Here is a 23,446-nt window from a genome sequence, read left to right on the forward strand (position 1 = left end):
AATAGATAACGCTATCTCAGCAAATAAACTCTATAAACACAAAATAGAAGAACACAGCAAAAATCAAAACAAATACTGAGATAGAGAAGAACACAGCGACAGAGAAACATTAGCACAGAGATCGCGAACAGAAAACACTCTGAAGACAAAAGATCGTGATCCTGATCTGGAGAGATCGTCACAAAGGGAAACGAGATCGTGATCGCAATACAGAATCGAAATTATGAAAGTGATCGTGATCTAGAACTGAGCTGTGATCGCAGGAAGAAAGAGAGAACTGAGCTGTGATTGCAGGAAGAGAGATAAACAGAGAGAGAGAGAGAGAGGCGCACCAGAAACGAGCTCGAGCTCGTAATTGTGCTGCTCGAGATCCAGAAATGGTGCCCTATCCAGTAATGACGCGTTAGGTTGAAAGTAGCAGGGAACAAAATTAAAAAATAACACATTATATATATACACACCAGTCAGGGCATTTTGGTCTAGAAACGGACCGTAGACCTAATAAATATTACAATAATGATCCTTCACCACTATTACACATTGGACTGGACTAAACACCCAAAAATACCTTCAAAACGGACTCTAACCCAATTTACCGTTTTTTCTAACATTCCGGATCCGAATATTCACCTGGAATTGCGAGGGAAAAATATTTCTACGACTACAGAAGGCCAGAGCGAGAGAGAGAGAGGAGATGCCAGTGGCACGACCAGAATCATCCGGTGCTAGGGTCATTGCTCACGTCGATATGGACTGTTTCTATGTTCAAGGTTTCCCTTCTGTGTGTGTGTGTGTGTGTGTTACTCAAGTAGTTGTTCGGTTTCTAGGGCACTAATATTTTGGAATTACGTATAAATTTTGCTTTGTTTTATCCATTCAACTTCTTCAATAAAGAAAACCACCACTCCCCTTTCAATATTCATGTCTTTTGGTGTGCTTCGTTTTTTCTCTACACTACGTTTCTTCGAATAATCAAATAACTGGATTTTTTTCATTCGACCACAATTATGCCCTTTCACAAGAATATTACCTGCGCTATGGATACAAATAGAGAATTTGGCTCGGATATGTTTGGTTTGTTGTTTTTCCAATATCATGACTGTTAACATAATATTAGGAAATATTATGTTGCCATATTTTCTAAGCTATATTATTATATTTCCAGTTTAGGCAGATTATTATTTATGTTTCCTAATTAGTCTAGGTTTCCTTATTATGCGTATTTCCTTGTTATGCGTCTTGTAGCCTATATAAGGCGTGCTAGGTTATGGTTTGAATACAATCAATAATACATCTTTCGTTTTTTTCTTCACATGGTATCAGAGTTATAAGATCTAAGTCCTGTGAAATTTTTGCTATCGGCGGGCGGCCTATACTACATTGCTGTTAAGTCCTGTGAAATTTTTGCTCTTGGCGGGCGGCCTATACTTCATTGCTGTCCGCTGGGCACCGGTAGTAATATGTAACCGGCTCGTGCACTCGGATTTCACTTCAAATCTCTACTGTCATGGCTTCTCTCTCCCATGGCTGTTTTTGGCTCTTCAGCCTCTTCTGGCCGTTTCTCTTTCCGGGCTTCTTCTGGTTTCTCTTGGCTTGGCTTGGCTTGGCTGCTCCTGGTTTCTTTTGGTTTTTTCAAACTCAAGTTGGTAGATCTACTTGAGTTTGAGGGGATATGTTAACATAATATTAGGAAATATTATGTTGTCATATTTTCTTAGCTTTATTATTATATTTCCAGTTTAGGCAGATTATTATTTATGTTTCCTAATTAGTCTAGGTTTACTTATTATGCGTATTTCCTTGTTATGCGTCTTGTAGCTTATATGAAGACGTGCGCTAGGTTATGGTTTGAATACAATCAATAATACATCTTTCGCTTTTCTTCACACCATCAATGATCGTCGAGTTGCGGTTGGGTCCTTTGGGGCCTGCCGGCTGCCGCACAACACTCTCCAGTTGCAGAACCCTTCTTTTTCGGTGAATGTCTCCTAATTCATGCTTAAGAAGAGTCCTGGTGTTTGTTATACATTAGCTATGATTTTGTGACTTCCATTATATGGAGTATGTCTATTCAGACGAATAGGCTCTTCTAAACATAGTACAAATGTTGAAAGACTTAAAGTAATCATACTGTTAATTTTGTTTTTAAATTGTGTACACTGGTATGGGATCCTTGATTTGGTCGGGCTAATTGGCATTTGTTTTGCCAATGTAGTGGAGCAACGTAAACAGCCACATTTAAGGGGTCAACCTACTGCTGTGGTACAGTACAATTCCTGGAAGGGTGGGGGATTGATTGCTGTCGGCTATGAGGCTCGTAAAGATGGGGTGAAGCGGTAAGTCGAACACTTTTCATGTATGATTTGATCTTCTTTGACTGTTGAATCCTATTTGTGCGGTCTTTAAGTTCCATGCGAGGTGATGAAGCAAAGAAAGCATGTCCACAAATACAACTTGTTCAAGTACCAGTTGCTCGTGGTAAAGCAGACCTGAGCACATACCGAAATGCGGGTTCAGAGGTGTAAAGAGCTCCAAATTGAGATTTTTCCGCTTTTGTGGATGCTATGAGAAGTACCTCATGGTAATTCTGCTTCATGTTGCAGGTGGTTTCCATTCTTGCAAGGAAGGGGCGATGTGAGCGGGCTTCAATTGATGAAGTGTATCTTGACCTCACTGACGCTGCTGAGGCAATGTTAGCAGAAGCTCCTCCAGAAAGCTTTGAGAGAATCGATGAAGAAGCTCTTAAATCACATGTCTTGGGGCTTAATGAGGTAAAAAATGGAGCTTCCTGAACAAAAAGCACTACTTAGAACATGATCTTTAGTTGTTCCAGCATAATTTAAACCTGTAGATTTGGCGACATCACAACCATTTAGTCATGTTCAAAAAGCATGTCTTGGAGTTAATGATATTCTGCACCTTGTTATGCTTATTTATCGTCACGAGACACATCCCACTTTTTTTTTCATAAGCATTCTCTGGCTAAAACAACCCAATTCTCAAATTTCGTGGAAAGTATCACTTGACTACTTGAGGTTCAAAAGTACTCCTTTGTGAGTGCAAACACTTTTATAAAGTAGAACATTTAAGCCTAGGATATTGTTGAGAGAGAGAAAGGAAGTTTCTTTCTTCTAGGATTCAAGTCTTGGGACTTGTGAGTAAATAGGGAGAACTATACTAAGGATGGTATGCAATAACCCCAAAGACCCTAAAAGGATTGTTTAACCCTTTTCTAACAAGAACCAAAGGGGGGAAAAACCAAAAAGTAAAAACCTGTAATCAAATGGTTCGCTTCATGATTCACCGGCAGTTTTCTGATTGATTGATTCATCCTTGATCCTTAGCTATGTACTTTTCATGAAACCTGTTGGCTGTTCGTAATTGGTAACCCACTTATCACTAGAATTGCGCAATTCAATTTATAAAGCTGATTGAATGTCTTGAGATTTTAGTATTGACCTAAACTATCCTTATGTTATAATTTACCTTTTTAAAGAAATGTATACTAAATGCTCAGTCATATGCGGGACTTGCATTCTGAAATTAAAAAAAACAGCTCCTTATAATCGCTATTTTCTTATAGCTAGGGTGAAATGTTGTACACGAATAAACTACATGGTGAGGGGTATAGCAGAAGAAGTCCTTTCCTGAATATCATGCTTTCTATATCTGTTCAATTTGCATTTTGATTAGCCGCTACACTGATATTACTGGGATATAGGATGGAAGCAATCGCAAAGAAACTGTGAGGGAGTGGCTCCAAAGGAGTGAAGCTGATCACCGTGATAAGTTGTTAGCTTGTGGGGCCTTTATAGTTGCTGATCTTAGGATGCAAGTTTTGAAGGAGACCGAGTTCACATGTTCTGCAGGTATCGCTCATAACAAGGTGCGATGGAGTCAGTTTATTTGTTTTTCTTTTATGGTGTCATCTATTTAAGGGTCATCACCTTTTCTACCTGGCTTGGGTGATGGTGCTTGTATTGTTGTATATGACTTCACTAACAGATGCTGGCCAAACTAGCAAGTGGTATGAATAAACCTGCACAACAAACTGTTGTGCCCTTTGCATCTGTGGAAGGATTGCTTGAACATTTGCCCGTAAAGAAAATGTAAGATTTTACTTCAGATAGTCCTATTTGTATGCCACATTCCTAAATTGTAGATGTGTGTTGAAATGCTATGTTAATAGCTTGGTTTGAATATGGAACAGTAATTTATCCTCTTTTTTGGTAGTATGTTAGCATTACTACTTAGAACGATTGAAGTTGCCTATGCTACAGTCTCTTGAAAAGAATGCAGTACTAAATATGCTCTGATTCAACATTTACTTGCAGGAAACAGCTTGGGGGAAAGCTTGGGAGTTCCTTACAAATTGACCTTGGCGTGAATACTGTGGGGGAGCTATTGCAGTTCTCAGAGGACAAGCTACAAGAACGATATGGCGTAAATACTGGGTCGTTATCTGTCACTTGTTGTAAATTAATACCATGCAATTTGCAGATTGCTTGCAACATTTACTTGAACAAATGTAACTGGATTTTTGAGAAAATTTTAGCTTTATCAAAACATTTGAATTTTGTAGTCCTAGACTAAGTCCAAATCTCATCTACTGAAACTACTGTATCAAGGTTTGGTTTCTCATTGTTGAAGTCTAATAGAAGATGGTTTCTTTGTTGGAATTTTTTTTTGTTGCCTGTGTGTTGGATGTTACATCTGATCTTTTACCTTCAATTCAGTACTTGGTTATGGAACATTGCAAGGGGAATCAGCGGGGAAGAGGTTGAGGGCCGCCTTCTTCCCAAAAGTCATGGTTCTGGGAAGACATTTCCTGGCCCTCAAGCTTTGAAAACAATTGCTTCTGTAAGTGTACTACTACTACCTATACATATTTCCAGAGAATCATGCTTTATTTGTTCGACTTTATTTATGATAATGTCTTTGTGAAGAAGCTGATGTAATCATGAATGTTACATTGGTAATAGTCTCCTTTTGTTTGCAACAGTAGGCTATCTCCATCATCAGTAGTGCAGTTTGAATTTCTTTACTAATTCTCTCTTACTCGTATCATTCTTTCCTGTAAATCACGTAGCGCAAGTTATTCAGGATGTGGCTTTCTCATGCTGGCATGATGTGTTGGTAGAGACTAGGAATGACACTAGATGTGGTTTACTAAGCATTTTTCTTTTTTCTATCAAACTTAAAAGGACACAGAGGACCAAGAAAGAGGAAATGCAAATAGAGACAAATACAATTTTGAAGGGGAAAAAAATGTCTGGTTAAAGGTGAGATACACCGGGGAGTCGGGGACATTGATATCTCGGCAGTGATATGAGCTTTTCTGTGTGTTTATTGTGGTAATTACGACATGGAGTATGGACGTTCTCCTCCCCTTTCGATGAAATCAAATGGTTCCTTCGATTTATTTTTTGATAATAAGGTTTGCTTTAGGTACCACATGAATAGATATAAGCGGCGTGCATCATTGAATTGGAGATTCAGAACTGAGATCTGCGCAGAGGTTGTACTCCAACCGAGTGATTAATGGCTTATGGTTTGCTTCAATTTCAAGTAGCTGCTGTTTCGTTTCTAGCTGCTTTCATTACATGACTAGATTTTTTTGCCTCTCTAATCAAGCAAGTAGAGTCATTCAGTATCATCGTGAGATCATGATCTATGCGATTCAGCAATCCAGCTTGCAAGTATGGGTAGATACTCCCAGACTAGCAATCCTGTTCCGATCCGATATAACTGCTGGATCTTTTGATACACCGGATGCCGATTGCAACTTTGATAGCCATAGTTACAAGAGCTGTAAAAAATGAGAAAGCAAATTTTTACGTGGTAACCAAACTAACTAACATCATCATAAAGCTAAATACCGCATTAACTGGTATCATGTTTGTCTAAATTACCCGTGGCATCTGAATGTCCATAATTATGATTCTGAAATCACTTTTATTGGAACTAGATTTATATATTTCACAGGGTTAGTCAGGCTGTGACCATCATTACTCAACTGATGCAAACTCTTCGGAGATACTTATTGTTTGGTCCTTATTCTATCGGTACTCTCCTTCAGGTTGAACACTGGCTTAATGAACTTTGTGAAGAACTGAGTGAACGTCTTCAGTCTGACCTAGACGTCAATAAGCGGATAGCGCACACACTCACCCTGCATGCTACAGCATTCAAGGTAGCTTCTTTTCATTATTTTCTGCTTCTTCTTATGACTCTCCCTTTCATGTTTCTCACAAAGGTTTCCTTCAATCGGCAGTCTATTCCTTTGCAATTATATTAAACACGTCAACTCCAAATCTCCAATAGGTATTTGTGCTGATTATGTTATCCTGCAGTCCAGTGACTCTGAGTCGCACAGAAACTTTCCTTCTAAGTCATGTCCATTGAGGTATGGCCCTACAAAGATCAAAGAGGACACTTTAAACCTATTTCAAGCTGGGTTGCGTGAATACATTGGGTCAAGTGGAATTAGTACTCATGGAAGTCGATACAGAGGATGGGGAATTACTTCTCTTTCGGTTTCAGCCAGCAAAATTGTCGCTGTTCCCGCTGTAAGCTCAAAATTTTCAACTCCCCCCCTCCTCCGCATCACATTATGTCCCATTCTGAAGAACTTATTTAAACTTGTTTCGAAACAAGCTCTAGTTTCTACTTGCCAGAAGGGTATTGGATTACATATATGACCTTTAATTATATAGTTTTCTGCTCATTCAAATAATTGCACATAATTTTTGTTGCATATTATTCAAATGTGGATCTTGAATACATGAGGCAGGGGACCTGTTCAATCATGAGATACTTTCATGGCCAAGATCAGTCTTGCTGTTCATCCGAGCAAGTGAAGGACAGATTCCCCGAAGCTGCACCATCGTCACCCTCTGGTACGTTCTTGTACTGGATGCTGCCTTTTGCTTGTTTCCCATCAGTTTTGTATGTTTAGTGAGGCGAGCAAGACATGTTTCAGGAACTGAAAGCTATTCAGGATCGCATCCTACTGAACCGCCCATAAAATTTCACAAGGAGGAAGCAAGAATTGGCGGTGCCATACCAATTGTGGATGAAAATGAAATTTACACAGAAGTGTGCATGAGAGAGGTTTGCATTGATGTTGCCTTACATTTAGTTGATTTGTTAATGAGTACCAATATAATGTTGAAAGGAAGTTATGTAACTTACGATGCTTAACCCCTTGAACCTTTAACGAAGAATCCTTGTCCTTTGACACCCCGAAACTTGGCATTGACAGTCGACTCGACTTAGTGAGAGAGGGACTGATTACGGTCCATATCTGCTTGCTCTTTCAGTCAATACGCCAAGGTAATAGGCTCGGGCCATGAGATTTACCACTCCTTTTTAGCAACCAACTGGTAAAAGCTTATATGGTGTAAGGTTTTTGATGTAGGACAAAATTGAAGAGGATTAAGAAGACCAAAACACAAAGAAAATGGGTTGTTCTGAGGCTGGGAACCAAGCACGTGAACAGTAGATGAATAGAAGAATTCTGGGCCTCACACGTAGACAACCTTAGGCATCACACCTAGGACCTCTTTAGAATCACGCGAAAGAATTCGTGTAATTTGTAGATCCAGTCAATGACCAATGGAATACCCCTATAATTCTTAAGGGCCATAACTTCCAACCATATGAAATTACCAAATACCGGTGACCTCTTTGTATGGACCGAATCAGTTTTGCCAGGACATTCAGGGACAGTTATAAGAGGTGTTGTGATTTGGCCCATGTATGACCTTCTGGGATAAGTGGCAATACAACTATAACCATTTTAAAGGTTAAGCTGTCGGAAAGCTGTTCTTAAAGAAGGGGATTGCAACAGAAAAGGGTCTACGATAGTTTTTCTCCAACATATGGAGCAAAATATACATTTGTAACAAAACTGATAATTGCATGAACCACTGTGGGAAGGGGAGTAGAGGTAAACAGGAGAGTGCAACCTGACTTCCTGCCATGCAAGTGCGACCCCTTGCAGGAATTTCAAGACCACGGCCTCTACTTGAAATTTGGAAGACTTGAGTCTCTTCAATTGTTTGACCTCTTTTGTTCTATGCTTTAACTAAAATACCATTGCCTCAAGTTAGTGGCTTCAAAAATATTTAAGTAACATTGCTTTACTTGATTGGAGAAAAAGAAAAACACTTAGCCATTTCCCCCATCTTCCATTAGTAGATGTCTTTACTTTCTTCGAATCTTCATTTGTTTCCTTTGTTGATCTCATTTTTCTGAAAATCGCTAGGTGCCAGTCGGGCGGAAAAGGACTGCTTAGCGCCAGGCTGGGACTAGGTGCCGACTAGTCGGCTGCCTTATCTAGGTGTTGGACCAATGCCTAGCGCCTAGGCGGAGACTAGTCGGCCTAGGCAGACGGCTTTTATAACACTGGTTGATCTAGGCATGAAAACCACTTGTCATTGAGGCAACCTGTATTATGGAATACTTGAGTTTAGCTGTAGAATTATGAACTTTCTTCATTGTTCAACTGATGATAGTTTGCTATAGCTGCGTAACTTTCAGTGCATTGTTCACCTATGTTGTCTCCGTAGGATACATGTGCTGCCTTGCAACCTGTTGATGGCCAGGATCCATCTTGTTCTTCCCAGGGGGCACATCATGAGTTCATCCAAGAAACTTCAGCATTATCTTCCTCAGGTTTCTTTAGATCTGGTCACTGTTTCTTTCTTCCTTATTCTTGCTTGTAATTTTTTTATTATCTCTATAACCATTTTGCATTATAAGTTAGGGTAGTTGTTCTTTCAAGGACTCAATGCTGTACGGAACTGAATCAAAATGAGCTACACATGGAATCCCAGGCTGAGGAAACTGGGACCAAGTACTTACGGTGTGGTATGAGGCCAAGGGAGCAGAAAAGAAAATTGGTGAAAGATAAGGTATGGAGACATACTTGCCTTTTTCTTTCAATGGTTTATCCATTTTCTATTTGTCTGTTTACAAATAGAAAAAAGATTTTTACACATTTTGCAATTTAGCCTATATTATTCCCAACTTGTTATATACTCCCTCCGTCCCAAATTGGATGTCAATTTTTGATATCCATGCCAATTTCAATTCCTTATATCTTTCAATATGGATCTCAAAAAATATGCAATATGGATCTTGTTTGATAGTTCTCGATTAGTTCCATTATACAAAGTTTTTAAACCCATGAAAAACATTATAGATTAAAAGATATAAGCGATGAAAAATAACATGAGTTTCAAAAATTGTCTTCCGTTTTGGGACGGAGGGAGTACTATGTTTATTAACTGCCTTACAAAATGGAAAGATAAAAATTTGTCTGAGGTTTTTGTTCCTTATATAATTTGTGAAGAATCTACTGAGCTGAAAAACTACTTAACCTTGGAGAGGTCTATCTTTAATACAATTTTTGTCCCGACTCCTGAGTCTTCCTTGCTATGTTCTGTCCTTTTTAAGTCATCTGCTTTTCCTTTTAATATTTTCAAAACAGCTCACAAATTACCAAGATACTAAGAGTCACATACGATGTTTAGATGCTTCAACCGTAATATAGATCCTACTTAATTTCAAAATGTAGTTCCAAAACATAGATTGTATACCGATTGTTCCCGAGCCAACATTTCAGGCTAAATATGGGTAGAGTAATCTGGAAATTTGCTAATTGACAGTTTGAAAAGGAAAATCAGGCCATATCATGAATTCCTTATCCGGTTTGTTGGTGATCTCGGTGAAAATTTGAAACAGGCCACTTAATTAGGACAATATTGGAATATTTTGCCTTTCTATAAATTTCCCAATCTGGGTAGGAAACTTGTGGTGAGCATGGCTCGGCGAAATAGCCCAGGGGATGGACACGACATGCTAATGACCAGTCAAACCCATGGTCATAAGGGTTGGATGAACCGGCGATGCACAGTGCTCGTTGTACCTTCGCCGGACCCATTCTGCCCGGCCAAGTACCCCTGGCAGAGGTTAGCCTTTCTTGAATATATCTTTCTGTTCGACAACGTTCCGCTGGGCCAAGTGGTAATACGAGAGAAGCCCGAACATTGCTGGGCTATATCGTGGTAGGTGGCATGACAGCGTGAAGCCAACAGATGGTTGGAATGGAAGGTGGCGTGACACCATTCCCCCTAGCAAACGAACGGAGTGCAGAGCTCATGACAGGCTTTTGACTGCAGGCCTGACTTAATAAATCAAGTGGGCACCAATCACCGAGTGCGTGGTGTGTACGAGTGGGTTGGGCTTCAAGTTATCTTTGCCTATAAAAGGAGTGCTCCACCTTCAGAATAAGTTAACGCATTCTCTTTCCAAAACCCTAAATACACTTCAAGAGCTTCCTTTCCCTCTTTCTAACTTGACTGTCGAAGTGCCTATCCCGGACTTCCCACGATTTGGGTTTGGCACTAACGCGGGTGCTAAGTGTGCAGGTCTTAACCACGTTCAAGAAACACCAACCTAGCCACCATCCAAGAAGATTCAATCGGAGAAAGCGTTGCACCACAATTGCCGACTCTGCTGGGGACTCAAACTACTGACTCAGATCTTGTGGTGAACTCTTTCTCCTCGCACCCTTTCTCCCTTTCTCCTTACCTCCTTGTTCAAGATGACTGGCGCAGACGGACGACTTTTCGGTCTCGCGCACTTCGTACCAAACCCCCAAGTTCTCCAAGCCTTCCTAACAACTTAGCGAGTACGGGAGGATTTAGGACTTGTGGGCACCCCTGCCAAGGGACCCGATGGCACTGTTATGGTAGGGTCAACTGTCACTGGGACGAGTAACCTTATTGCAGGAATGGCTTTGTTTCATATCAACGGGGTCAACCGCATTGTGGGCAGCCTTAACCCTATTCCACCTCCTCTGCTAGAGCTCCCAGTGAGTATGGTAGAGGAGCTACTGCGATTGAGGACGCAGGTACAAGAGCTCCAAGAGCGCCATGGGGCTCCTCCCGTCTCTAGGTTTAGGGAACGGCGCCAAAGGAGGAATGCGGTCCACTCGTTCCAAACGGTCGACACTGCTTGGGCCTCAGCCTTTACAAGGCTCAGCCCACTGTGCCGCCTTGACACCAATGGACGCATTCATCTTGAGTCCAGACACCAAACGACTTCTCACAACGAAGCGTCCGGCGATGGCCGCACTTGCCGAACCCTATTACCCGAGACAAGCACCACGGTCTCGAGTGCTCGGACGAGGGGATATAAGGATGGGCGACCACCGACTGAGGTGGCACGTCGGACAAGCGAAGGAAGGAATGTTGCTGAAAATTCCCATGGCGACCATCTCGGCTGACGACCGTCGGGATGATCGTTACGCAGCCAGGTCTGGGGACAGGCGGAATGAAGACCGTGGGAAAGGGGTGGTAACTCACTCCCGACAACGTTCGCCGGGATACTCTGCGAGTCGTTCCCGACAGCGTTCGCCGAGGCACTCCGCGGGTCTGTCTCAAGCACAGAAGGAGGATAGCTAGGGGCTGCTCCTTGAGGAAAGGTGCGAAGTCAGTAGCGGCGGCGGAGCCTTGACTGTGGTTAACACCCAGACTGGTGAGCGAACCTCCTACTGGGTGGCACAGCAGCGTAGGGTTTCCCCACCAGGAAAGGAAAATGTTAAGGTAACATCAGGGTCTAAGAAGCGGCACTCACCTGAGAAGAGTGTCGGCGGTCGATGACCCCGGGTGCCGCTCTTCGACAAGCGTTCAAGGGATGTCATCCCCGAGACGTATGTCGCACCTTCGACAGTTATTGTGCCGAACCTCAAGTCACGGCCGTAACCATAGCTGAGAAAATGGGATCACCTTTCTCCAGAGCCATAACGGAAGAGATATCTCCTTCCAACTTCAAGGTCTCAAAGTTCAATACCGAAGATCCAAGGTCGGATGCTCCGACCCATTTGATGTCTGCGCTATGTGGGCTTAGCGAGGCCATAATGTGCCGGACGTTCTCTTTTAGCTTGCTGGATGCCGCCATGCTTTGGTATACCCAGCTCAAATCTGGGTTGATCAACAGCTTCGGCGAGTTGGAGCGTTCGTTCACACCTCGGTTTGTTGCGAGCAATCGATGGCCGAAGACTATTGAAGCTTTGACGGACTTAAGGCGGAAGGTCGGCGAGTCGTTGAAGGACTACTCGGATCGCTTCTACAATGTCTACAACTTGGTCGAGAGCTGTGACCATAAGATTGCCGCCATGTCTTTTAAGCGCGGTCTTGATTGAACTTCAGATCTCGCCAAGGAGAAGTTGATGCTTCGGTCGCCAGGTGACATGTCGGACCTAATGCACACCGTTGCCTGTTATATCGAGCTTGAGGAATATATCAGGGGCTCCGGTGTTGCAGAGGTTGCCGACTCGACTAAACCAGCGACGAAGGAAGTAAAGAAGCAGGTCAATACCGTTGCCAAAAAGGAAGGCACCAGCGATGGAGGCAATAGGGGAGGCGGCAAGACGTGGGACCGGCTGCCGAGAGATGGTCGGGACCATCTTGCCATCACCACCTATTTAAAAGAGCCCATTTTTCATATGCTCCGAGACTGCGTACGGCTGCCCGGATTCCAGTGGCTGACAGGGGCTGCGGAAAAATTAGGGACTGTGGATGGGCGAGAGTCGGACTGACGAGTGTTCTACTTATTCCATAATGAACATGGCCATTATATGACAGCATGTCAGCCATACAAGCTCTATCTTGAAGAGCTTTTCCAGCAAGGGAGGATGGACTAGTGGATCGACCGGACCAAGTCACCGGACGCGGGGCGTCCAGGCGTGAGCCTGGGTTCTAGAAGGCGTTATACAATGTATACACGGTCCAATGGGTCAAAAAACCAGGCCGATGAGCTCCATAGTGAACTTTATCGGCCTTTTCCTTCCTCCGAGGTGATGACGATACAGCCGTCTCCTAAACGCAATGTTCTAAAACTCGGTACTCGGTACTCGCTCGACCGGCCACCTTGTACCTTGTAGGCCGAGTACTCGGCAATTACTCGGTGAGTAGAAATTACTTGGAATTTTTTTTTTATATGTTCCCCAAATGATATTCATAATGCATAATGAGAAGTTCAATATTCATAGTTCAAACCAAATGAAACTAAGTACAAAATTACTAGTCCATTGCAAAGTTTTACTAGTCCATTGCAAAGCTTAACGTTCAAACCAAATGAAAGCAGATACGAAATTAATAGTCAATTACAAAGTTCAACGTTCAAACCAAATAAAACGAAGTACGAAATTAGTAGTCAATTATTCCTCGAAGAAGAAGAGGAACAGCAGCAGTAGCTTGATTGGTGTGTTCACTCGATTAGGGTAAGTATAAAACTATACTGAAATTACACTAACGACCCTTCAAATTTAACATATTATGTATTTTGCCCCATTTTTCAGTTTTTTTTTTTGATTTTCTCCCCACTTCCGAGTAATCTCGTTTTACCGAGTAATCGGTACTCGCCGGGTACTCGCCGAGTAATGCCGAGTAATCGGCTGGCCGAGTAATTCCACTGAGTACCGAGTACTCGCCGAGTATTTCCGAGTTTTAGAACACTGCCTAAAAGCAAGATGGATGCTCGCGACACGTGGGCGATCACATTCACCAAGCAGGACATGGAAGGGGTGGATTTTCCCCATAATGACGCTTTGGTCCTCTCGATACCTATCCAGCGGAAAATGATCTGGAGAGTGTTGGTTGATCAAGGCAGCCTGGCGGAAATTCTGTACTACTCAGCGGGTTTTGTCAGTTCGGTAGAGCTGGATGTGGAGTTTATTGTGGTTAATTCGCCGAGCCCCTATAATGCCATCCTAGGTTGCAACTGGATGAGCCCCTATAATGCCATCCTGGGCTGCAACTGGATGCACGGCATGAAGGCTGTCACGTCCACTCTCCACCAATGTGTTTGGTTCATTGGCGAGTTTGGTCGGCAGGAGACCATCAAGGGAGATCAAATGGCCTCCAAGAAGTGCTTTTTAAACTCCGTCCGAGGGAGGGGCAAAGCGAAGGAGGTTCAATGGATTGAGGTCCCGGAACTGCCGGATGGAAGCGCGCCAGGCGAGGCCATGAAGGAAGCGTTGCAAGGGCCCGAGGAAGTCGGCATGTCCGCAGGGGACAAAGCTGTCGAGGATTTAATCCAGGTCCCAGCCAATGAGGACGATTCCAGGTACTTCCTGGTAGGATCGGAGCTCGGCGATGCTGAGCTCGACGAGTTGGTCAGTTCCTGAAGGACAACATCGAGGTGTTTGCTTGGACCCTATATGAAATGCCAGGTGTGAGTCTTGACATGATCAAGCATTTGCTCAACGTGGACTTGGCAAGACAGCCTGTAGTGTAGAAGCCGTGCCGCTCCTCGGCGATGCAGGCCGAGGCGGTGAATGATGAAGTGGAGTACCTCATCGAGGCCGACGCGACACGTGAAGTCAAATACCCAACCTGGCTGCAAAATCCAGTGGTGGTAAAGAAGAAGAATGGCAAGTGGCGGGTTTGCATTGATTTCACCGATCTGAACGATGCGTGCCCTAAGGACTGCTTTCCCTATCCTTGGATCAACCAGTTGGTTGGTGCAACAGCTGGGCATGCACGGCTCAGTTTCATGGACGCCTATTGAGGCTACCACCAGATAGCCATGGATGAAAAGGACCAAGAGAAGACGGCCTTCATCACCTCCAGGGGGATTTACTGTTATCAAGTAATGCCCTTTGGATTGAAGAACGCCGGGGCCACCTTCCAGCGGATAGTGGCCATACTGTTCAAGAGGCAAATCGACCGGATCATGGAGGCTTACATAGACGATATGGTCGCTAAGAGTCAAGACGCGGCGGAACATCTACTTCATCTCGGTGAGATATTCGAGATCTTGAAGAAGTTTAGCCTCAAACTCAATGCAGAGACGTGTGCATATGGCGTCGAGTCCGGCAAGTTCCTCAGCCATTTGGTCACTCGCCGAGGGATCGAAGCCGATTCGAACCAGATCAGGGCCATTCAAGACCTCCGGGCTCTTTCCATAGTGAGAGAGGTTCAGCGGCTCACTGGCATGGCTGCAGCTCTTAATCGGTTCACTAGCAAATCTTCAGATGTTTGCTGACAGTTCTTCCAATCGATTAAGGGCAGTCGGAGGAGTTTCCAATGAACGGTTGAAAGTCTATCTGTCTCAAGCCCCTCTTCTTGTCCTTCCAAAGGAGGGGGATGACCTCTATCTCCACCTCCCCGTATCCGAGCATGCTACGAGCTCGGTGCTAGTACGGCAAGAAGGCATGGAGCAGTTGCCAATCTACTAAGTAAGCAAGATGTTGGTCCCCGCTGAGACGCTCTACTTGCCTATTGAGAAGTTGGCTTTGGCGTTAGTTATGGCCAAGAGGAAGCTCTTACCGTACTTTCAAAGTTATACCATCGAGGTCACTACCAAGTACCCATTGAAAACTGTCCTTCGCAAGGCCGATTTGTCGAATTAGATATGCAAATGGTCTTTGGAGTTGGCCAACTTCGACATTCAATACCAACCTCGAACGGCCATCAAAGAATAGGTATTGGCGGACTGTCACCGAGCTCACACCAGGTTAGGTGTTGGATGCGCACGAACCCTCGTCGAGTAATGAATCAGTCGAGCCAACTCCCGGCCCTCGGTTGAGCCACCCAGCGCACGCTGTGTTTATTACCAAGCGTCCCATCCCGGCTCACCGAGCGAAGTTATTCACCGGACATGCCTAGCGACTACATGTTGACGGTGCGTCCAATAACCGCGGGGCTGGAGTAGGAATTGTTTTTGTTTCTCCGAGTGGGACCATGCATGAGCATGCCCTCAACATTGGCTTCCCTGCATCAAACAACGAAGCTGAATACGAAGCCTTGATTGCCGGGCTTCGACTCGCCAAGCATATGGGTGCCGACGAGGTGCAGGTTTACAACGATTCCCAACTCGTCGTCAATCAACTTAACGATGATTATGAAGCTAGGGATGCAAGGATGAACAAGTACATGAGCCAGGTCATTGCTTTGACTGGCTCTTTCAAGCATGTGGTCTTCGATCATATCAGCAGAGACCTCAATTCACACGGCGATGCTCTGGCTGGTCTCGGAGCCGTCTGTGCTGCGCATGATGGCAGCCGCACCATCGTCCTTGGCGAGGTTCCTTCATCGAGCTTTGAGCCAGACCTATGGGAGGTCATGGACATTCACTTGGCGCCAAGTTGGATGGATCCTCTTGTCTCCTATTTGAAGCATGCCACCCTTCCTACTGATCGCAAGGAGGCTCACAAGATTGGTTGCCAATCCGCCTTCTATTTCCTTGACCCTTCTGGCGTCTTGTACCGCTGATCTTACACGGGTCTCGATCTTCGTGTGGTCCATGAGCAAGAGGTGCACGGCATCCTTAAAGAACTCCATGGTGGGAGTGCTGGATGCCACTCCGACGGCCGATCCTTGGCTGACCGTACTCTTTCTCAGGGTTACTGGTGGAAGAAGATGGTGCATTTTGCTACCGAGTTTGCCAAGCGATGCGAGCCGTGCCAAAAACACTCTCTGCTTCTTCACCAGCCGACCTTGCCCCTGCAGCCCATTTCCAGCACTTGGCCCAGTGGGGGATTGACATCGTTGGGAAATTGCCTAAGGCCCCTGGCGGCTTCACACACCTCATCATGGCCACAAACTATTACACCAAGTGGGTGAAGGCCAAAGCGCTTATTACGATCTCGGCCGCCGATGTTAAGAACTTCCATTGGAAACAAATCTTCACTCGCTTCGGCGTACCATATGCCATCGTGTCGGATAACGGCACTCATTTTGTGGCTGACGCTATCAAAGCACTTTATAAGAAGCACAACATCTAGATGAAGACGGCCTCGGTGTCCTACCCTCAAGGGAACGGCCAAGCAGAAGCCTCCAACAAGGCCATATCCGTCGGCCTGAAGCGTCGCCTCACGAATAAATGCGGCAAGTGAGTGGCGGAGTTACCAGATGTTCTATGGGGCTACTCTATGGCGTTTGGCATTAAAGCTATCCTCCCAGTGGCTATTACTCGGCCAACTACATGTACCGCCACTTTTGATGTTCCGGCCAACGATGCTATGTTGGCCGTGACGGCGGATTGCATTGATGACCTCTAGGACGATGCCCACATTAAGTACGCTGCTTATCAACAACAGTTGGCCCGGGGCTATAACAAGAACGTGAGGGCCCGGCCGTTTAACGTGGACGATCTCGTTCTTCGGCAGGTAGTCCAAAAGAAAGATTTGAAGAAATTTATGCCCAAGTGGGAAGGCCCATTTTGGGTTGTTAAGATGGTGGGCTATGGCTCTTATGAGCTATCCGAGATGGACGACACCGCTATCCTTAACCATTGGAACGCTTAGCGGCTTAGGAAGTTTTATGGTTAACTTTCTTTTTGAATTTTTCTTCTGTTCTCTCGGTTGCTTTTGTAAAGCCTTGCGCTACTCTTTCGTTTCAATAGTTAACACATTTTGCTATTCTCGGATTCTCTTTGCTTTTTACCCTCGGTGATATCCTTGTGCTTTTTCTCTTAAGTCCTCGCGTTAAGACCTGAAGGGCACCGAGGCACCGCTTTGTCCTGGGCGCTTTTTAGTACTTGTTCGGTGGAATAAGTCATGCCATATCCTGTAGGGGGCATGCTCGGCTTCTGCCATTCTTTTGCTTGGCAGAACCGTACGCCGAACTGGCTAGTTTCTGCCGATGTAGGGGCTGGGTATGGCAAAGGCTGGGGCTAGTAAGTGCTTGGGCTATTAACTAAGAACAAGTAAACATTTGCATGAAGTGCAGAAATACAAGTCTTGCATGAAGTGCAGAAATATAAGTCAAAATGCCAAGAACCTTAAAACACCCGTTAATTTTAAGGGGCCTTTGAAAGCACCCCATCAACAGTTTACATCTAGAGGGGCTCGGCGACGGAGAATTGTTCTTTGTCGGCCCCTAGTACAGAAAACGAATCAAAAGTTACAAGAAATTGCAGAAGGTCTAGGCTTCGGCATCATCGTTGTTGGCACTAGGGTCCGATAGCTGAGAGGGGAGCAGGTGGCTTGGCAATTGGACCTCGGGCACGACCGGAGGTTCTCTCCCTTGATCAACCTTGGGGGCCTTGGTGTAGTCAAGCCCGACGTGTTACCCTAGGAGGAAGGAGCTTCTGTGGGTTTCCACAACCCCTTTCGTCTCTCCCTCCTTGAAGGTCTTGCAGACAAGGTTCCGCACCTGCTGTTCGTAGTCCCGCCCGGCCTCGTTGTAGCCAGCATCGCTTGGCCTTCCTCCTCCTCAGCCCGGCTCTTTTCTTCAAGTAGCCGGTCCCTCTCCTCCTTGAGGTCCTTGACCTCAGTCAGCAGCCTCTCCCTCTCTGTCAGCCCGTTTGTTGCATCGGCGACGGCCTTCTTCAGCTTTTCGACTTTCGCAGTCGCCTTCTGCGCCTTGGTCTTTTTACTATTCAGCTCCTCCTTCAGTGTTTTCCTTGAGGAAAGGAGGGAGTTCATGTCGCCGTAGGCCCAGCTGGCGCATTGCCCAACCTATAAAGAGGAAAGGATGAGCATTTAAAGAATTTTTTGGAAAAAACAAAAGACAACTATGGAGTGATGTACCTTCGCTACAAGACAGCAGAGTTCGGCCATGTTATCAGCCTTTCCTGGTCTGGAGAAGCTCCATGTCCTTGGGGAGGGTTACCCTGTTGAGCAGGGTCATGGCTAGATGTGGGTTGTCCACCAGGCTGTCGACAACAATGATCACGTGCCCGTCCAGACACGTGAAGCTCGACTCAAAGATCGCCAGGGACTCTTATTGGTTTGGCACCAAGCTCGGACCCATGGCTCACCCCGGTGATCTCCACGTCTTTAGCGGCCTTGGCCCTTTTTTCGGCCCTGTCTTCAGCCTTCCTATTGGTCGTCCTGCTCGGACGGCGGCGGCTGGGGATGGGCCGGCTGTTTAGCTCCGGAAGTGGGAGGTTGCACCTGCTGCGGCTATTGGAGGTGGGGCAAGTTGGAGGTAGAGAGGTCTTGGGCCACGTACTGGTTCCGAAGCGCCTACCCGGCGACGCTGGCAAGGTCCACCTGCTTCCTCACCATCTTGCTTGTCTTTTCGGTGAGCGAAGCTGTGGTAGGTGGGTTCGTAGCCGAGCAGGGTAGGTGCGTCCCTGTCTGCACACTGGAGGAGCGTAATCAAGTTAGCCCACTTGCCGGTGACACGGAGTCCCTTGTTCAGCGCGGAGCAATCTGCACGTAGAAGAAAAGTGTTAGTACGATGCAACATTTTTTATATTAAAGCAAGTGTAAAAGAAAGCACGAAGACAATAACAATGAATACATAAGGAGCACATAAGAAGCAATAGCAGAGGCTTCCCCATTGCCAGGGAACCCTCGCACTCGGGGGATGTTGTAGGGCTTCTCTACTGCTGTGCCACTCTTGGTGGGGAAGGGGATGTCTAGCAGAGGGTTTATCGGGCCCCACTTGAAGTTGTCGGACACCCTCACCAGGGCATTCCCCCACTTCTCTGTGTTGTAGAGATGGTCCACTAGGTGGTCGAACCACTGCCGTGTGGTCAGGTAGTACTTGTTGTACGATGGGTTTCTTGATACCACGTACATCAGCATCAAGTTGCCCAAGGTGAAGGGCAGGTCGTTTATCTTGGCCAACCTCATTGCCAAGCAAAGGATGTGCCAGGTGTTCACCGAGACCTGGATCGGCGCAAGGTACTTGTACGAGTCAAGGAAGCATCGGAGGAAGGGGCTCATTGGGAACCTTACCCCTCTCTCGGTAATGGCGTACAAGGGAAGGATGATGAAGTCAGCGCCGAAGGTGATCTTATCACCGATCACCTTCTCCACAAGGACGTCATCTGGGATCTTGTACTTCACCTGTAATTCTTTTGTGAAGCTCCCTGGGCCATCACAGTAGAAGTGGTTGTACGGCATTGGTCCAAGGGTGGTTGGCATCGACATCCCTCGGCAGGCGTGGCGGAGCCTCTAACTCTCCGTCTCCGGTCATGTCCTCTGGTAGCCTCGCCGATGTGGAGGTGCTAGCTTGGGCCCCGGTGGCCGTTCTTTCGGTTTGTTCGACCTCCTGTCCCGAGGGGTGTTGGTGTTGCTCGGCCTCTCCGTCCGACGAGTCGCTCCGGTAGTATATGATATCCCTCGAGGCCCTGTCATCTATCTGGAGGAGAACATGGATGCCAGGGAAAACGGGATGCTCGGCGGACTGAGCGAAGTTGCTCGAGCTTTCGTCGAAGCTCACGTTGCCCATCTAGTAACCCCTGCCGAGGTTCTGAATGGTTCCTGGAGCGATGGGTATGCGTTGGCGTCTACCCTCGGTGAGTCGGAGCTGGAAGAATCCACCATGTTGAAGACCTAAACAAAAGGGAAGAATAAAATAAAAAAAACCCTACTTCAATATGGCCCTATCTCTATGGATGTTTCCCTGGTGAAAAGCTTATCGTCTTCACCAAGGGTCATTCAGCCTCCTTGGTGGAAGGCATGGGGCTACGCCAGACCGTGACACGGTTTTAACATCCACCGCCGCGCTACGGTGGGAACCGCCGTCGTTGGCGATTAAGGCGGAGGACTTCGGCCAAAAGTGGCCATAAAAGCTAAACGGAAAACTTAACCAGTCCAAGTTTTTGGTGCAAAAACAAGTTTTGAAACAAGAACGGTGACAAGCTACAATAAGAGGCAAAAAACGAGCCCAAAATGCGGACGGAATTTACCTGAAGCAGATGAAGCTGAACGACAGTGAGCGGTGGTGCGACAGAAAACCTTTGAGTGGAGCGAAAGCTTAGAAGCAAGAGAGTTGTAGAGCGAGAGAGCAAGAGTGTTCTCTTCTGCCCCTTCCCCCTTTATATATTGAACGAAGTGGGGAGGGAGAGGGGGGAAAACCCTAGGGAAACTCAGTGCGGGAACCCAAGCGACGCGACCCCAACCACTCTCGGAGCGCCACGTGGAAAGCCTGTATCGATCCGTACTCGCAGCGTCCCCTTTTCTGCCACATGGCACTCCACGCCGCTTCGGATTCGTCCCTAACCGTTCAATCTATGTGCCAAGCAGTCCCATCTCCTCCCTCCACAACGAATATTCATCATTACTCCAGATTCAAAGTGCCTCTTCGTTCCTCGTGAAGGCTTGGTAAGTGCTGCTCGGCGGGTCTTCCACCGGATGTTCCCTCGGGAAGATGTTGGTCCGGCTATGACGAATTACTGTGAAGGTCTGGAAGGACCACTGGTCAACCCCTCCCATCTCTATCTAAGGTTGGAAGAAGTTGAGAGGCTATTGTGGTGGGCATGGCTCGGCGAAGTGGCTCAGGGGATGGACACGACAAGCTAATGACCGGTCAAACCCATGGTCATAAGGGTTGGACAGACTGGCGGTGCATAGTGCTCATTGTACCTTCGCCGAACCCGTCCCGCCAGGCCAAATACCCATGGTAGAGGTTAGAACCAAGGACCAAGGCGTGGGTTAGCCTTTCTCAGATATATCTTTCTGTTCGGCAACGTTCCGCCGGACCAAGCGGTAATATGAGAGAAACCCGAACATTGCCGGGCTATATCGATCGGCAGAACCGTCAACCACCGAGCCACCCCTGCCCCCTAACTTGGAGAGGAAGCCAGTTATGGTCGGGTAGGTGTGGCAGGTGGCATGACAACGTGAAGCCAACAGGTGGTTGGAAGGTGGCGTGACACCGTTCTCCCTAGTGAACGACGGGAGTGCAGAGCTCATGACAGGCTTTTGACTGCAGGCCTGACTTAGTGAATCAAGTGGGCACCAATCACCGAGCGCGTGGTGTGTACGTGTGGGTTGGGCTCCAAGTTATCTTTGCCTATAAAAGGAGTGCTCCACCTTCAGAATAAGGTAATGCATTTTCTTTTCTAAACCCTAAATACACTTCAAGAGCTTCCATTCCCTCTTTCTAACTTGACCGTCGGAGTGCCTATCCCGGACTCCCCACGATCCGGGTTTGGCACTAACGCGGGTGCTAAGTGTGCAGGTCTTAACCACGTTCAAGAAACACCAACCTAGCCACCATCCAAGAAGCTTCAAGCGGAGAAAGCGCTGCACCACAAAACTATTTGGGCTCCTGAAATATTCGTTTTACTACTATAGAGCTCTCTTTTTTGAACATGCAAACTATATATTACGTTAGGATAACAGAGTTACATGAGTGTTGCATTTTTAAAAGACGAGAAACACTCGAACTACAACTATCATGCAACAAAACACTGGCTAAAGAGCTTGGTGGAGAACTATATACAACAAAACCATTTTGCCCCATGGCCGCTTGTTGGGCCAACACATCAGCTACCATCATAGAGAGAACTTTGGCCTAGGATGAAGAGTGCCATGATTCTATGACCACCTGTTTTTCGGAAAACCCATCCAGCAGTGAGATTTTTAATGTGACATCGTTTCTCTGTGTTTTGTGACAGGGGTCATCTTCAATCTTGAGACTCTTTCAGAATTTCAACAACTCTTCTTCCCAGAAGCGAGAGCATGCTACAAATACTGATGAACCCCAAGCATCTTCATCCTTGGGTAATTTCTCAGATCCAACTCCAACCCTCCTCTCGCCCTCTCTCTCTCTGATGTTGAATTTTGGTGGCAGATTTTCAGTCAACCGGTACCTTCTCTGAACTAAATGAAGCTGAGGTACCAAAAGAGAACCCACTTGGCATGCCCACTTTGGGTCAACAAGATGAACTAAGAAGGGATGCGTGGGATTACAAGATTGATGAGATTGACCCTACCGTCTTTAATGAGTTACCTCCTCAAATCCAGCAAGAGCTGCGAGCTTGGCTTCGGCCCCAGAAACGAGCTAATTTACTCAAAAGAGGTTCAACTATTGCTCACTATTTCTTGCCCACCAAAAATACGTAGGCAGGCCAAATGATTTTACCTCACAATACCCTCCATTTATGTATGGATTCGAGTCTATAATTTGATGTATCGATCACACACCTTGTATATGGGTTAGGGTACTGTGTAAATTCTTTCTGAAGTTTGAGATGTATTTGTTGCCATTATGGGTGGGGCCCTTGCTACTTAGAATCGGTTAATTTGTATGTCATCTTTTTACCCAATGAGAATATCCAAGTCAAAGGTTTCTTATACATTGTACTCAAACAGCATATGAGCTAAAAGTTTGGCAGGTGGTTTGGTTAGATCGTTCAGTCATCTTGTTTAGACGCAGATTGTTGTGCTCATTTCATTGGAGTATATGAACTTTTTACTTCTTCAAAATGGGATAACAAGCGAGGGGAAGTTTTAGCTAGTACCATAGAGATGATAAATCTTTGCCTTCAAATGTAATTGATAGAGTTTCGACTTGTCAAAAAAAAAAAAAAAAAAGTAATTGATAGAGATGATAATCTCCATGAGATTGAATATAATCAATGTCATGAAGAGCATTGGCTGAGCATTTACATTACCTCCTAATTGTATTCTAGAAAGTCTGTTTAAATAATTGATCTTACAGTTTGAGTGGGAAATTGGAGAAAT

The 23,446-nt window shown here is 45.7% G+C and overlaps 1 protein-coding gene across 4 annotated transcripts; it reads left to right on the forward strand.

The window, feature by feature from the left end:
* Positions 1–604: 604 nt before the first annotated feature.
* On the forward strand, positions 605–23,118 carry LOC131313325 (DNA polymerase eta). 4 transcript variants are annotated; one of them, XM_058341584.1, is made up of 16 exons: positions 605–770; positions 2,216–2,336; positions 2,408–2,519; positions 2,604–2,771; positions 3,722–3,886; positions 4,006–4,109; positions 4,335–4,454; positions 4,737–4,860; positions 6,080–6,193; positions 6,354–6,569; positions 6,794–6,899; positions 6,983–7,113; positions 8,574–8,683; positions 8,792–8,918; positions 22,378–22,483; positions 22,554–23,118. In XM_058341584.1, exons 1-16 carry the CDS (start codon positions 695–697, stop codon positions 22,823–22,825), a joined length of 2,172 nt encoding a protein of 723 aa, XP_058197567.1. In that variant the 5' UTR covers positions 605–694; the 3' UTR covers positions 22,826–23,118. The 4 variants fall into 4 exon arrangements, with proteins under 4 accessions (XP_058197567.1, XP_058197564.1, XP_058197565.1 ...); XM_058341581.1 differs by having other exon boundaries at positions 8,574–8,679; positions 8,767–8,918; XM_058341582.1 differs by having other exon boundaries at positions 8,574–8,679; positions 8,776–8,918.
* The last annotated feature ends 328 nt before the right edge of the window (positions 23,119–23,446 follow it).

The sequence above is a fragment of the Rhododendron vialii genome, chromosome 13a, assembly GCF_030253575.1.
Source record: "Rhododendron vialii isolate Sample 1 chromosome 13a, ASM3025357v1".
NCBI lineage: Eukaryota > Viridiplantae > Streptophyta > Magnoliopsida > Ericales > Ericaceae > Rhododendron > Rhododendron vialii.

Excerpts from the sequence above, each read along its gene's own strand:
- LOC131313325 (XM_058341581.1), top strand. The coding sequence starts at position 695 with ATGCCAGTGGCACGACCAGAATCATCCGGTGCTAGGGTCATTGCTCAC. Across the intron at positions 2,520-2,603 it reads ACCGAAATGCGGGTTCAGAG|GTGGTTTCCATTCTTGCAAG; the intron begins GTGTAAAGAGCT and ends TTCATGTTGCAG. Across the intron at positions 6,194-6,353 it reads TGCATGCTACAGCATTCAAG|TCCAGTGACTCTGAGTCGCA; the intron begins GTAGCTTCTTTT and ends GTTATCCTGCAG.